The 14,456-nt window shown below is 53.8% G+C and overlaps 2 protein-coding genes across 2 annotated transcripts; one reads left to right on the forward strand and one right to left on the reverse strand.

Moving 5' to 3' along the window:
* Positions 1–586: 586 nt before the first annotated feature.
* On the reverse strand, positions 587–3,207 carry LOC140643558 (acrosin-like). The gene is made up of 5 exons (XM_072845506.1): positions 2,986–3,207; positions 2,469–2,669; positions 1,861–2,126; positions 1,435–1,580; positions 587–952 (listed from the first exon to the last, which is right to left on the reverse strand). Exons 1-5 carry the CDS (start codon positions 3,054–3,056, stop codon positions 587–589), a joined length of 1,050 nt encoding a protein of 349 aa, XP_072701607.1. The 5' UTR covers positions 3,057–3,207.
* Positions 3,208–4,584: 1,377 nt separating this feature from the next.
* LOC140643574 (acrosin-like) lies at positions 4,585–7,204 on the forward strand. The gene is made up of 5 exons (XM_072845558.1): positions 4,585–4,806; positions 5,123–5,323; positions 5,666–5,931; positions 6,211–6,356; positions 6,839–7,204. The coding sequence occupies exons 1-5, from the start codon at positions 4,736–4,738 to the stop codon at positions 7,202–7,204; spliced, it is 1,050 nt and encodes a 349-aa protein (XP_072701659.1). The 5' UTR covers positions 4,585–4,735.
* The last annotated feature ends 7,252 nt before the right edge of the window (positions 7,205–14,456 follow it).

Below are 14,456 nucleotides of genomic sequence, written 5' to 3' on the forward strand. Positions count from 1 at the left end.
TGGCTCTTCCTCATGGCACTGTAACTCCTGTCAGCTTCTCACTCTCTTTGCTATGGTCAGCAATTTCTCTTATCATGCTCAGGAGTTTCCCACGCTCTGTTCAGCTAGCTAAGGCTTACGCCAGGCCTTAATCGTCAGCTTGTGTGTCTTATTTGTCTGCAAAGTTGTCTGCATGTCACATAATTTTTTCCTATCCTCTTTCTAGCCTCAACGTGCTGGTCTTCTCCACCCCACGGTGGCTCTGAGCACCCTCCTCTCTGACCAGGCATGGTTTCAGCCCTTTTGAGTCACTCTTTCCCTTTGTGCCCTACCCGTCTGCCTGCAGCCTCGTTTTGCAGGTGCCGGGCATGGAAGTCCCTGCCTTGCACAGGAGACTGAGTGGGACTGAAGCATGGCTAGCTGTGAAAATTGGCAACTTTATTTCAACAACTAAGTCCACTTCAGCATTTGTGTGCACTCAGAGGAGCATGGGCAGGACAGAGCCGGCCTTTGACACCGAGGTTGCCTTTGGATCAGCAGGCAGTGTCCCAGAAGGAAGTGGTCGTGGTTCACTGCAGCCTGCACTGGATCCTGTTCGTGCTGCTGCTCAAGCCTCTGTTTCCCTTAGGCCCTGCAGGAGCTCCTGCACCCGAGTAAAGAATTCCACCAGCTTCCTGAGTGGAAATGGGCAGGAGCTAAACATGCCCGATTGTGTTGGTATCGGCCTTGGCCTCGGCCTCTGAAAGGGGGTTGAGGCGGTGAGAAAATGACTCCATGCCCGTGACGTTGGAGTGGCCCTCACTGCTGGGCGCAGTCCCATCTGTACCAGGATCCAGTCATAGAAGTGCTGAGTGGAGGTGTAGACTCCGGGCTGGTTTGCTCTCGCGCAGCCTTTCCCCCAGCTGGTCACTCCAACAAGCCAGAAGTAGTCGTAGGCTTTATCTTTGCACACGAGAGGACCACCGCTGTCACCCTGCAGCGGAGGAGAGAGGATTAAGGTGTTGTTGGGTGGCCTCTGTCAGCAGTATGGCTGGCTCCTTCTCTCTCACAGCACCTGCCAGAGCTGTATTCACTGCACAGAAAGGCTCTGCTCAGGTGCTGGAGCCTACAGAAACTTTTCTAGGAAGGGGTCATGGGCCTGTAAGGTAGGGCTCTCTCTCATCTCTGCACAGTGATCCTGGATGGGTGGAAGGCGGATGTTCCAGGCTTGGGATCTGGACCCATGGGCTGCCAAGAGCACTGGATGGGCTTTCTGGGCAGAGCCCCAGGCCTCTGGGACAAGGGGGGCACTGGGCAAGGACCTGCAGATGGGGAAGGGGAGGTGAGCCCCAACAGCAGTGAGGACCCAGCGGTGGGAGGGTGACTTGCCCAGGCAAAGCACGCGCCGGGGTACGTGTGGGCGGTTGCGACAGGGCTGCGTGGGCTGCTGGGGGTTGACTTGTAGCACGCTCCTACCTGGCAGGTGTCGATGCCACCCTGTGGATAGCCAGCACACAAGTTGTGGGTGTGGATGGCCCCTCTGTACCACCGGCTGCTGTTGCAGAGGTTGACATCAATGAGGCGGACCTTGGCCTCCTGCAGGACATCAGTTGATCCCCCAGCTGTGAGCACAGAAAGGAATTAACATGCAGCAGCTCGTTGCCGGTTCTCCTCCCCTGTCTGGGTGAAGCCCTTCCCTAGGGCTTGGCTTTGCATCTTGAGAGGCATTGCACCGGTGTTTCCCTTCTGCCTTGCTTTGGGTAACGGGTCAGGCCTGTCTCTCTCTCGGCGTACGTTCCCGCAGCCTGACTCTGGCTTTCGCCTCTGCTGTCAGGAAGCCCAACCCGTCTCCCCAGTGTGCCGAGCTTGCACTCAGGACACAAGTACTTTTGGGGAACTCACATCTTGCAGTGGTGGAACCCCAACCACTGATGTAGCAGGCCGTCAACTCTGACACTCTCAGCGAGGCGTCAGGCACACAGGCAAGCTGTATGTAGTAGCTGCACTGGACAGGCTGGTCCAACTCCAGCAACGCAATGTCGTTCCTCTCCGAGATGTTATGATAGTGTTCGTGAACCAGTAGCCGCTTAATATTGCGCACTTGGGCCTCAGGGCCCAGCTGAGTCAACTGCGTGGCCCCGATCACCACGCGCCACATTGTGATGTGCCTGGAAGGCAGACAGAGAGAGGGGTCAGAGGGAGCGGAGCCGTGTGCTGCAGCAGCCCAGCAGTTCCCTGCCATCTGCTTCACAGGGGAGAGAGGAAAGCGGCGCTTCGGAGGGTGCGACTGCCCTAGCATGCCTTAGGCACAAGGAATGTCGAGCTGGGGGCTGCTAGGAAGCAGTGGCAGGAGCCCAGCCTTCTCCTGAGCAGTCTCTCAGCTGGGCTCTGGAGTGCCCAGGCGCTGGGCGTACTGCAAGGAAACGGGATGGGGGGAGCACGTGGTGCTGCGGACAGGGCACCTGCTAGTGTTGTGGGTGGGGATATCCCCGTTCCCTGGTCTTCCTTACCTGGCCTTGATGAAGCAGTGGGCTGCTGTGAGGACCCACTGTGGGCTGATGAGGGACCCTCCGCATACATGCCCCGTGCCTATTTCCCAGGGATCCTGGATGCTGACGATCCAGGGCCAGGCCCCTGGCTGGGCATCTCTGCCACCCACGATGCGCGACATGCCGTAGTGAGAAGCCATGGGCCGGAGCCCGCAGGTCCCTCTGTAACCAGAAACTCATTACTGTCCTGCTCAGTGGCTTGCTGCTGTTCACGCTGAAGGTCAGCCGTCTTCCCTCCCCACAAGGCGTTGCATGGACAGCAAGGCCAGGGAACCCCATGGGGCATGCGTCCCTCCGCCCCTGTTTCTGCTTTAGCCCCACAGATGAGTTGTGCCAGCAGCCGGGGTGCTGGCAAGGAAATGAGGCTCCCGCATGGGGTTCGGGAAGCTGTGGTGTGGCCACAGGGAACAAGCGGGCACACTCCAGTGAACCCCATAAGGGTTGCCCAAGCTCCCTCCCAGAGCCTTGGGCCACTTACCCACAGCTGTCCCATGTGCCGTGTGCAGACCAGCACACAGCCAGCAGGACGAGGAGGGGGAGCAAACTCATCACTGCCAGCGGCACGTGGCAGCTGCAAGGACTGAGAGCTTGTCACCACCAGTGCAGCAGCCGACGTAGTGCCCGCAGTACTCACGTTGCCCGCGGTGCCCTTGGCCCCGGGGCTGATGTCACAGAGTCGCTGGTTCCGGGTGCTGGGCACGGTGGCCTCTTGGGGGGGGGGGGGGCGGAAAATGGGGGGTTCCAAGCAGGAGGGGAGGCAGAAGCTGGGAGCAGACACCCCCGACAGACCCCCGCTGAATGCTCTGCTTGCGGGATGAGGGTGTGCTAGCAGGAAAGAAGCAAGTGTGGCATCATAGCCTCTTTGGGAAGGTCACTGCCACCCTGCTCTCTGCAGCCATTTGCCACCAGGTCCTGCCCAAAAAACAGACACCGGAGAACATAACTACTACAGGCAGTATGGACATGTTTGGGTGTTGAAGAGCCAACCTGGCTACAGCCGCGGCACGCAAGCAGTGATGTGCAAGCCAAATAAGCCATGCATTCCCAAGCAGTGTTAGAGCTCCCTCTGTCCCCTCTCTCCCGTCTGCCCTTCTCTTGGACCCCAAGGCCTTTGTTTGGGAGCAGTTTCAGTAGTTCTATCCAGATGATTCAGTTCCTGAGAACACGGCCCCATGCAAGAAGGGTCTGGGGTGTGAAAGACCCATGCTTCTCATCTGCACTCTGAACCGCAATAGGAACCAGCCCCACGCTTGCAAGTCTTTTCCTTCTGAGGTGCAAAGTCCCTCTTCCTCCATGGGCCTGAGGTGCAGGCATCTGCTGCTGCCGAGCCCTGGGATCCTCTTTGCTCCCCCATTCTTTCCCAGGCCCGCAGGAGCGGCCCAGCATACCCAGTGCTGCAGTCTCAGAGCCCCCCGATGAGCAGAAGCAGAGGACTGGGGACTTAATCTTGCCCAGTCATCCTGGATGCATAAGGAATAGCTGCAACCACAGCAGAAGTGCTGCATCTCCCACGCTGAGCCATGCCCATGATGGATGATGGACAATGGACGGTGTGGGTGGGGTGAGGGTGGCTGCCGTGGGGTATGGCCACCTCTCACATCATTCCCCTGTAACCACCTGCAAATCCTGGTGCGGGAATAGCAAAGTATCCACAGAAGACAAGCTGTCTTCTCTAAGGCCAAGAGAAGGGCAGACGGGAGAGAGGGGACAGAGGGAGCTCTGACACTGCTTGGGAATGCATGGCTTATTTGGCTTGCACATCACTGCTTGCGTGCCGCGGCTGTAGCCAGGTTGGCTCTTCAACACCCAAACATGTCCATACTGCCTGTAGTAGTTATGTTCTCCGGTGTCTGTTTTTTGGGCAGGACCTGGTGGCAAATGGCTGCAGAGAGCAGGGTGGCAGTGACCTTCCCAAAGAGGCTATGATGCCACACTTGCTTCTTTCCTGCTAGCACACCCTCATCCCGCAAGCAGAGCATTCAGCGGGGGTCTGTCGGGGGTGTCTGCTCCCAGCTTCTGCCTCCCCTCCTGCTTGGAACCCCCCATTTTCCGCCCCCCCCCCCCCCAAGAGGCCACCGTGCCCAGCACCCGGAACCAGCGACTCTGTGACATCAGCCCCGGGGCCAAGGGCACCGCGGGCAACGTGAGTACTGCGGGCACTACGTCGGCTGCTGCACTGGTGGTGACAAGCTCTCAGTCCTTGCAGCTGCCACGTGCCGCTGGCAGTGATGAGTTTGCTCCCCCTCCTCGTCCTGCTGGCTGTGTGCTGGTCTGCACACGGCACATGGGACAGCTGTGGGTAAGTGGCCCAAGGCTCTGGGAGGGAGCTTGGGCAACCCTTATGGGGTTCACTGGAGTGTGCCCGCTTGTTCCCTGTGGCCACACCACAGCTTCCCGAACCCCATGCGGGAGCCTCATTTCCTTGCCAGCACCCCGGCTGCTGGCACAACTCATCTGTGGGGCTAAAGCAGAAACAGGGGCGGAGGGACGCATGCCCCATGGGGTTCCCTGGCCTTGCTGTCCATGCAACGCCTTGTGGGGAGGGAAGACGGCTGACCTTCAGCGTGAACAGCAGCAAGCCACTGAGCAGGACAGTAATGAGTTTCTGGTTACAGAGGGACCTGCGGGCTCCGGCCCATGGCTTCTCACTACGGCATGTCGCGCATCGTGGGTGGCAGAGATGCCCAGCCAGGGGCCTGGCCCTGGATCGTCAGCATCCAGGATCCCTGGGAAATAGGCACGGGGCATGTATGCGGAGGGTCCCTCATCAGCCCACAGTGGGTCCTCACAGCAGCCCACTGCTTCATCAAGGCCAGGTAAGGAAGACCAGGGAACGGGGATATCCCCACCCACAACACTAGCAGGTGCCCTGTCCGCAGCACCACGTGCTCCCCCCATCCCGTTTCCTTGCAGTACGCCCAGCGCCTGGGCACTCCAGAGCCCAGCTGAGAGACTGCTCAGGAGAAGGCTGGGCTCCTGCCACTGCTTCCTAGCAGCCCCCAGCTCGACATTCCTTGTGCCTAAGGCATGCTAGGGCAGTCGCACCCTCCGAAGCGCCGCTTTCCTCTCTCCCCTGTGAAGCAGATGGCAGGGAACTGCTGGGCTGCTGCAGCACACGGCTCCGCTCCCTCTGACCCCTCTCTCTGTCTGCCTTCCAGGCACATCACAATGTGGCGCGTGGTGATCGGGGCCACGCAGTTGACTCAGCTGGGCCCTGAGGCCCAAGTGCGCAATATTAAGCGGCTACTGGTTCACGAACACTATCATAACATCTCGGAGAGGAACGACATTGCGTTGCTGGAGTTGGACCAGCCTGTCCAGTGCAGCTACTACATACAGCTTGCCTGTGTGCCTGACGCCTCGCTGAGAGTGTCAGAGTTGACGGCCTGCTACATCAGTGGTTGGGGTTCCACCACTGCAAGATGTGAGTTCCCCAAAAGTACTTGTGTCCTGAGTGCAAGCTCGGCACACTGGGGAGACGGGTTGGGCTTCCTGACAGCAGAGGCGAAAGCCAGAGTCAGGCTGCGGGAACGTACGCCGAGAGAGAGACAGGCCTGACCCGTTACCCAAAGCAAGGCAGAAGGGAAACACCGGTGCAATGCCTCTCAAGATGCAAAGCCAAGCCCTAGGGAAGGGCTTCACCCAGACAGGGAGGAGAACCGGCAACGAGCTGCTGCATGTTAATTCCTTTCTGTGCTCACAGCTGGGGGATCAACTGATGTCCTGCAGGAGGCCAAGGTCCGCCTCATTGATGTCAACCTCTGCAACAGCAGCCGGTGGTACAGAGGGGCCATCCACACCCACAACTTGTGTGCTGGCTATCCACAGGGTGGCATCGACACCTGCCAGGTAGGAGCGTGCTACAAGTCAACCCCCAGCAGCCCACGCAGCCCTGTCGCAACCGCCCACACGTACCCCGGCGCGTGCTTTGCCTGGGCAAGTCACCCTCCCACCGCTGGGTCCTCACCGCTGTTGGGGCTCACCTCCCCTTCCCCATCTGCAGGTCCTTGCCCAGTGCCCCCCTTGTCCCAGAGGCCTGGGGCTCTGCCCAGAAAGCCCATCCAGTGCTCTTGGCAGCCCATGGGTCCAGATCCCAAGCCTGGAACATCCGCCTTCCACCCATCCAGGATCACTGTGCAGAGATGAGAGAGAGCCCTACCTTACAGGCCCATGACCCCTTCCTAGAAAAGTTTCTGTAGGCTCCAGCACCTGAGCAGAGCCTTTCTGTGCAGTGAATACAGCTCTGGCAGGTGCTGTGAGAGAGAAGGAGCCAGCCATACTGCTGACAGAGGCCACCCAACAACACCTTAATCCTCTCTCCTCCGCTGCAGGGTGACAGCGGTGGTCCTCTCGTGTGCAAAGATAAAGCCTACGACTACTTCTGGCTTGTTGGAGTGACCAGCTGGGGGAAAGGCTGCGCGAGAGCAAACCAGCCCGGAGTCTACACCTCCACTCAGCACTTCTATGACTGGATCCTGGTACAGATGGGACTGCGCCCAGCAGTGAGGGCCACTCCAACGTCACGGGCATGGAGTCATTTTCTCACCGCCTCAACCCCCTTTCAGAGGCCGAGGCCAAGGCCGATACCAACACAATCGGGCATGTTTAGCTCCTGCCCATTTCCACTCAGGAAGCTGGTGGAATTCTTTACTCGGGTGCAGGAGCTCCTGCAGGGCCTAAGGGAAACAGAGGCTTGAGCAGCAGCACGAACAGGATCCAGTGCAGGCTGCAGTGAACCACGACCACTTCCTTCTGGGACACTGCCTGCTGATCCAAAGGCAACCTCGGTGTCAAAGGCCGGCTCTGTCCTGCCCATGCTCCTCTGAGTGCACACAAATGCTGAAGTGGACTTAGTTGTTGAAATAAAGTTGCCAATTTTCACAGCTAGCCATGCTTCAGTCCCACTCAGTCTCCTGTGCAAGGCAGGGACTTCCATGCCCGGCACCTGCAAAACGAGGCTGCAGGCAGACGGGTAGGGCACAAAGGGAAAGAGTGACTCAAAGGGCTGAAACCATGCCTGGTCAGAGAGGAGGGTGCTCAGAGCCACCGTGGGGTGGAGAAGACCAGCACGTTGAGGCTAGAAAGAGGATAGGAAAAAATTATGTGACATGCAGACAACTTTGCAGACAAATAAGACACACAAGCTGACGATTAAGGCCTGGCGTAAGCCTTAGCTAGCTGAACAGAGCGTGGGAAACTCCTGAGCATGATAAGAGAAATTGCTGACCATAGCAAAGAGAGTGAGAAGCTGACAGGAGTTACAGTGCCATGAGGAAGAGCCAGATTTCACGGGTAGTTAAGGGAGATTGATGTGAGAGGTGGCCACACTTCACAGGTAATTGAAGGAAGAGCTGGGGGCATTTTGGGGAGTGGAATCTGGCAGGGACAGCAGTACCGCCAGGGAACCGCCTCAGTAATGCCATGGAAGTCCAAGATGACCTAGCCAACAGCACCTGAAACACCAAATCTGTTCACAGATGTAGCAAACTTGGGAGCAAGGGGGAAAAATAACAGGGGTAGGTCCCTCGTTTGGGAGGAGACAAGGGCAGAGAAGGGGAGGAGTCAAGGAAGATGACGGGGTTGTACAAGCATGGAAAATGGCAAGAAGAGGGGGTAAAGGAGCTAGTCACCCATAAGCAAACTGCCGGTTGGTTTGCTTGTTTGACTGAGCCCTGTACCTAATCACCACTCTACATCCTACCTTCTTTTTGAGAGCGATTCCAAATCCCTCTCTGTGTGGCCCCGCTCTGGGGGGGGGCGGGTCCAGAGCCCTGGCTGCTAGCAATGGCAGAAGGGAACACAGGTCATAGGGAGCCAGCAGTTAGAAACACCGAGTGTCTAGGGCCAGCTACTGGTGGGAGCGCTGCGTGCATGTGCAATTCACTTGTGAACTTGAAGCTGGACTAGCTCCCGAGCAAGAGGAGATACCGATCTGGAAAGACCCAAGGTCTGTGCCAATTACTGGGTAAGTAGCTTGACATCCAGCCACAGATTTTAATTGAACTTAATTCCCATGCTAATATTTAAGGGACCCATGAACGTGCTGCAAATGTTGAACATGCACCTTGTGAATCTAGGGAGTGAGGGGTGTGTACGTTTCACTACTGAACATCAGTCCTGGTCAGGTGGAGAGGACGACAAGGACTGGGTTCCCCGAGCTGGCCAGGCCATGCAAGGCCCTCTCCTAGCCACTCTCCAGGCTTGGTGGTAGGACTGGGGATGCTGCTTGATGCTGCTTGTTGCTCTGCCACCCTGCCTGGAGCGGGAGGGTGAGCTGTGCCCCCAGACAGTGCATCCTGCAGTGGGTCTGGGGACATGCAAGGCCTCAAACAGCTCCAGGGCTGCAGTCAGGGGCATCCAGAAAGCCCTCTGCATTGCTCCCTGGAGCAGGCTCCCAGGGAACAGGCTGTGGGAGCCCCTGTGTCCTTGGGGGTCAGGGCTGGGGCAGTTGGTGCTTGGACCTGGCTGCTGAGGCAGTGGCCGTGGAGTGGGGGCGGAGCTTGTACGTCCCTGCGGTCCCTGCCACTGCCTCCCCAAGGGCTGCAGCCAGCACAGACAGGAGCCAGGAGAGCAATGCTGTGAGCCGTGTATCCCCGAGAGCGCTGGAAGGGGAACTGTGGGGCGGCAGGGACAGGCCACAGGGGACTGGTGAAGAGCACGGACCCAGCAGGGGCAGGCAGAGCACGACAGCCTTCGTCTGGCACCCCCCGCCCTCTCCCGCAGCCCTCTCCCCCCCTGAGCCATGTGGCTATGCTGGCTCATGTGCAGGTAGAACAGAACAGAATAGAATAGACTAGAAGAATAGAATAGAATAGAACGGAATGGAACGGAATAGAATATTTGAGTTGGAAGGGACCTACAACGATCATCTAGTCCAGCTGCCTGACCACTTCAGGGCTGACCAAAAGTTAGAGCATGTTATTTAGGGCATTGTCCAAATGCCTCTTAAACATTGACAGGCTTGGGGCATGGACCACCTCTCCAGGAAGCGCTCTTCCAGGGTTTGACCACCCTCTTGGTAAAGAAATGCTTCCTCATGTCAAGTCTGAACCTCCCCTGATGCAGCTTTGAACCGTTCCCATGGGTCAGCTTGTGAACCCCCTGAATATCTTAACGGTTGCTCTCTTGAAATCCAGGGTAGCAACTCTGCTGTCCTTTTTTCTCATTACACTGACTGTTTTAAACTCAACCATCTCATGATCACCGTGGCCAAGACAGCCACCTACCATCACATCTTCCACTAGTCCTTCTCCATTCACAAATAACAAGTCTATGGGGGCATCTTTCCTAGTTGGCTCCCTGAGTACTTGTGATAAGAAGTTATCTCCCACAAACTTCAGTAATTTCCCAGACCTGCTCATCACAGCAGTATGGTATTCCCAGCTGATGTCTGGGAAGTTGAAATCTCCCATAAGGACAAGGGCTACCAATCCAGAGATTTCTCCTAAATGCCTATAGAATAACTCATCAGTGCTGGCATCCTGGCTGGGCGATTAGTAGTAGAAATCCACTACAACATCTCCTTTGTTTTCCATACACCTAATCCTCACCCAGAGGCTCTCAACCACATCATCACTGACTGTAAGGGCAGTCAAACCTCTCCCTTACATACAGTGCGATACCTCCACCTCGCCTGCCCTGCCTACCCCTCCTGAACAGCCTGTAACCCTCCATCCCAGCACTCCAGGTGTGGCACTCCTTCCACCAAGTCTCACTAATACCAATGATATCATAGCTCTGGGAACAGACCAAGGCTTCCAGTTCATCCTGTTTGTTTCTCATGCTGCCCGCATTGGTGCACAAGCATTTCAGATGTGCTCCTGAGCCCTCTGTGCTCCCAGAAGCAGTGTATATGTTCCCACTAGCATTGCCACCCTCAGGCGATGCCATGCCAACCCTTGGCGGACCTACTGCAATCCTGCTGGTATCCCCTTCCCCCACTGATTCTAGTTTAAAGCTCTCTTGATCAGTCCTGCTAGTTTAAGTCAAAGATGCGTACAGGGAAATGAGGGGGCTATTATATAAATAAATATTTGTGCAAGGAAAAAAAATTCAGCCTTTTCATGATTATCACAACAGTGATGTTTACTTCAGAAAAAGATGGGAATGAGGAAAAGTAACCTACCTAGGTTGAAGGTAGAGCATGACCAGTTCATGAATGACCAGGGATTACTCCGTCCAGAGGGGATGGAAAGACATCCTAGGATTAGGATGAATTTTACTTCTGATGAAACAGCATCAACACCCTGGCAGCATGAAGGTTACAGAAGACTACTGAGAAGACTGCAGTCCCAGGCTTTTTGTGGGACCATTATCCTGCAAGGGGCTTCGCCTTGGCAAAGCAACGGCAAACAAAACATTGCCACTTGAGCACTTGAACTACAATGTCACGATCCAAAGGGGCTCAAGTCTGTAAGACTCAGATAAACTTATCTGAGAAAATAATGAGTCCAAATGAAATGTATCTCCAGGAGACAGAACTCCATGGTCTGATCACAGCATTACGCTATAAGCTTTAGTGACTGAACCTCTATTTTTCTACACAAATGCTAGTGATCTCCAAAGAAAGAAAGCTGGTTTAGCCAGTTCTCCTCCAAAGCCCTTACACTGGTAAATCCAAACGAACAACAGGGCCCTTCTGCAGGTGGCCACAGCAAGCAGAAAGGCAATCATTTATTAAACCCATCTGGAAACCCATTCCAGCAGAAAACAGAATCCTTACTGGACTGTTGGCAAAACTCCCATCACCTCCAGGGCAGGGGGATGTCAGCCACATATCCACACCTTTCACGTTTGGGATCCACCACAAACACAGTTTCCATTCTGTCACGTCCTCTGAGCTCAAACTGCCGGCAGGAGCTGGCTCATCCTGGGACTCGGTACCACCCAGGCACGCAACCTGCAGTCCAGAAGTACTCCTGAAAAGACCTCGACAGCCTGCATTAACACACCAGCATGCACCCGAGATGTAAATGCTGCCAAGTCATCTCTTGTTTGCAACAGATAGAGAGGACCAAATTTAGCAAATTGAGCCTTACTTCCGCTGAAACTTTCCTTACAGACAGCTCATTTTCTGTGTCATAAACTGTAGTAAAGACCTGTTTTAGCGCAATGGTTCAAACCCTGCCTACAGCAAAGAAGCCATTTAGATAAGCCCCAGGTTTCTTTCCTCACTGCTGTCTTGCTTCCCAGAAATCAATCAATGGCAAAAGCTCCGTATGAAGACTGTATAAAAAAGCCAATTGCAAGTGCCTTTCCTTGTTACTATTTTGTCAGGCATTGTTCTAGGAAGAAACTAGCTTTTCCCGCTTGTTTTGCTACAGTTTCGTTACCTTTGAAGACAACACTTCTTACCTCTGCTACTCCAATACAGCCTCACAGCCCAGTAAAGTCACACTGCAGGTAGGAAACCTTCACCATACAAAGATGGGCACACTACAGGAATGTGTTACTCTCAAAGAACAGGCCCTTTCAACCACTCTTCCTTCTGCTTACCAAAGTTCAGAGAGTGTTAGAAAATAACAGCAAAAAAGCAGGGTTCTCTCTCACATTTTGCCGAGTCCATTATATCAGCCATTCAACATTAAGTCCAGCTCCAGTCTGAACCCCAGAATAAGAAATGCCATCTTAAAAATTTCCAGAAAAAAGAAGGGCTTTGAAATGGCAAGACCAGAAAACGTTCATGAAAGCCCCACCATGCAAGTACACATCCCTGATCACAGACCAACTACACCGTTATCTAAGTAAGTGATGTTCTCCGCTAACTGGCAGCCACTGACATCTGGAAAATAGCTCAGGGTCTCTCGTTTATTAGCGCTGAGCATGTAGGTTGGAATTGGAGCTGGGGAAGAAAACCATATGCAGTCAGTCTGGTTTCATTCAAGTCCATTAAGATAAGTCCAGTTCACGTTTACATGGAATCACAGCAGGTCCCACCCGTCCCTGCAGATGCCAACACCACTCCTGTGCAGCCTCCCTAGGATCAATAAGCGCAGAACAAGAAACCTTCCTTCAAAATAAGGCCCACAGCCTGCTCTTTCAACAAGATGCATAGAGCACAAGCTGAGAACAACCTCTGCTTTAACTACATCTAGCTCTGCCATCCACATAAGGAGATCAGCTCCCAAATGATTCCTAGCCCTAAAAACACAGATCTTCCCTAGGGCAGTGCTAGGTAAATGCCAGAGCACAGGGGCACCTAGTCATTCAGGTTAAGCTGATGGGGAGAAGGACTAGAAAGAGAAAAATAAGATGAGGGAAAAGACTGAGGAGCCAAGAGAGAAAGAAAGGTGCAGGGAAAAGGCTAGAGAGATGGAGAAATCAAGAAAAATAGGGACAAGGAGTCTTGCAGAGAGATGGAGGAAGAAAAAGTAGGGTTAAGGAGCAGCACAGAGGGATAGAGAAAGGGGGGGAAGGAGAAGAAGAAGGAAGGAGGGATAGAGAAAGATGGGGACGGGGAACAGAACATACAGACAGAGAGAGAAAAAGGACAGTGATCACGACAGAGAAAATAAGGACTAAGAAATAAAGAGAAGGTCAGATCCGGACAAAGAGACCAAGAAGAAAAATAACAGCAACGGGCTGGAGGACAGAGACAAAGGAAGAGGAAAGAAAGGCTGAGAAATATGACAGAGGAAGAGAAAACAGAAAAAAGGGAGAGCCAGCTAGATAGGGGGGTATAGCAAGAAACAATGGGACAGGCAGTGGGACAGAGAAATTGCTATAGAAGTTTGATTAACTGTATTCTTCTCTCTCAATAGTCTCATTTAGCATTAGTGGTGTAGCATTAGTAGCTAAAGTAGTTGAAGCCTTAGGCCACAAGAGCTGACCAAGAGTAAACTTTTTGATAAAACTAATGCTGCTAACAAAGAACTAGCTGAATCCAGCAGATACAAGTGGAATGAAGAAGATAAGGGCCAAGGAGACGATTCCGTGAGAATGAGGTAACTTCAGAAGGCCAGCCCAGCAACAGTGAAAACATTGGATTGCTTGCTGAAGTTGCAGTGTCTAATATTAGCCACAGGTCACATACTTTAGAAGCCCTTTCAAGAAGGACAGAGATCCCAGGACAGCTTTCCTGCCTGTAATCCCCTGGAGCAGCACACTCAGTAGCAGTCCTTTGAGGTCTGTAACACAAATCCTGCCAGGCTGCCAGGGGAGACAAAATGGCCCTTGGCTACTGTGGCCTGTATGTAAAATGTGCCTCCCCACAGAGCCTGGGATTGGGGGAAGGGGGTTGCATGGCATCCGAGAGTGCTCATGGTGTCTGCATCTCTCTTTTTTCTGTTACACTCATAAAGCCATAACTTCAGCTCAAGCTACTGAACTTTTTATACTTTGTGAGAATATAACAATAAGTCAAGGATCTAGGTATAAGTTGCTGAATCAAAGGTTTTTCCATGTAACCACAACACATGCTACATATAAGCCAGTGCTTCCAGTGTAAGACAGCATGGTGAACATCCCGTAGCTAGTGAAACCAACTGCACTGTCGGAGCAGCCTGTGTGCTGTCATTTGTAAAGGTGCTGTAAGTAAAACTAAGCTCTTGCTGTTGTAACATGCAGACTCTGATGGTCTTCAGAGAAACGGGATCTGAGACATTTACGTGTGCAGTGCATTTTATTATTGCATTATATTTTGTTGCACTGCAAACAGAGCTGGACTCCTTCTGGTATGCCTTAATCATGTAAATGCCCATTACCTTCTTGACCCCAGACAATGCTGAAACTGTGCCGAGTCAGGTGCAGCGAGCAGGCAGATATGGAGGCACCCAAGTGAAGCTAGAATTCATAGTCGCTAAAGAAGGGGTGGCCAGCAGGCTTAGAACAGAACTACCTGCTTTCTGTGAAGACACGTGAGGATTTGTTTTGAATGACCTAGCTTAGCTGATGACATAAAGACTTTAAGACTCCTCCTTAGCCTGTTAGGGTTAGGACTGTTGGCATGAG

Source organism: Ciconia boyciana, chromosome 24 (assembly GCF_034638445.1).
Source record: "Ciconia boyciana chromosome 24, ASM3463844v1, whole genome shotgun sequence".
NCBI lineage: Eukaryota > Metazoa > Chordata > Aves > Ciconiiformes > Ciconiidae > Ciconia > Ciconia boyciana.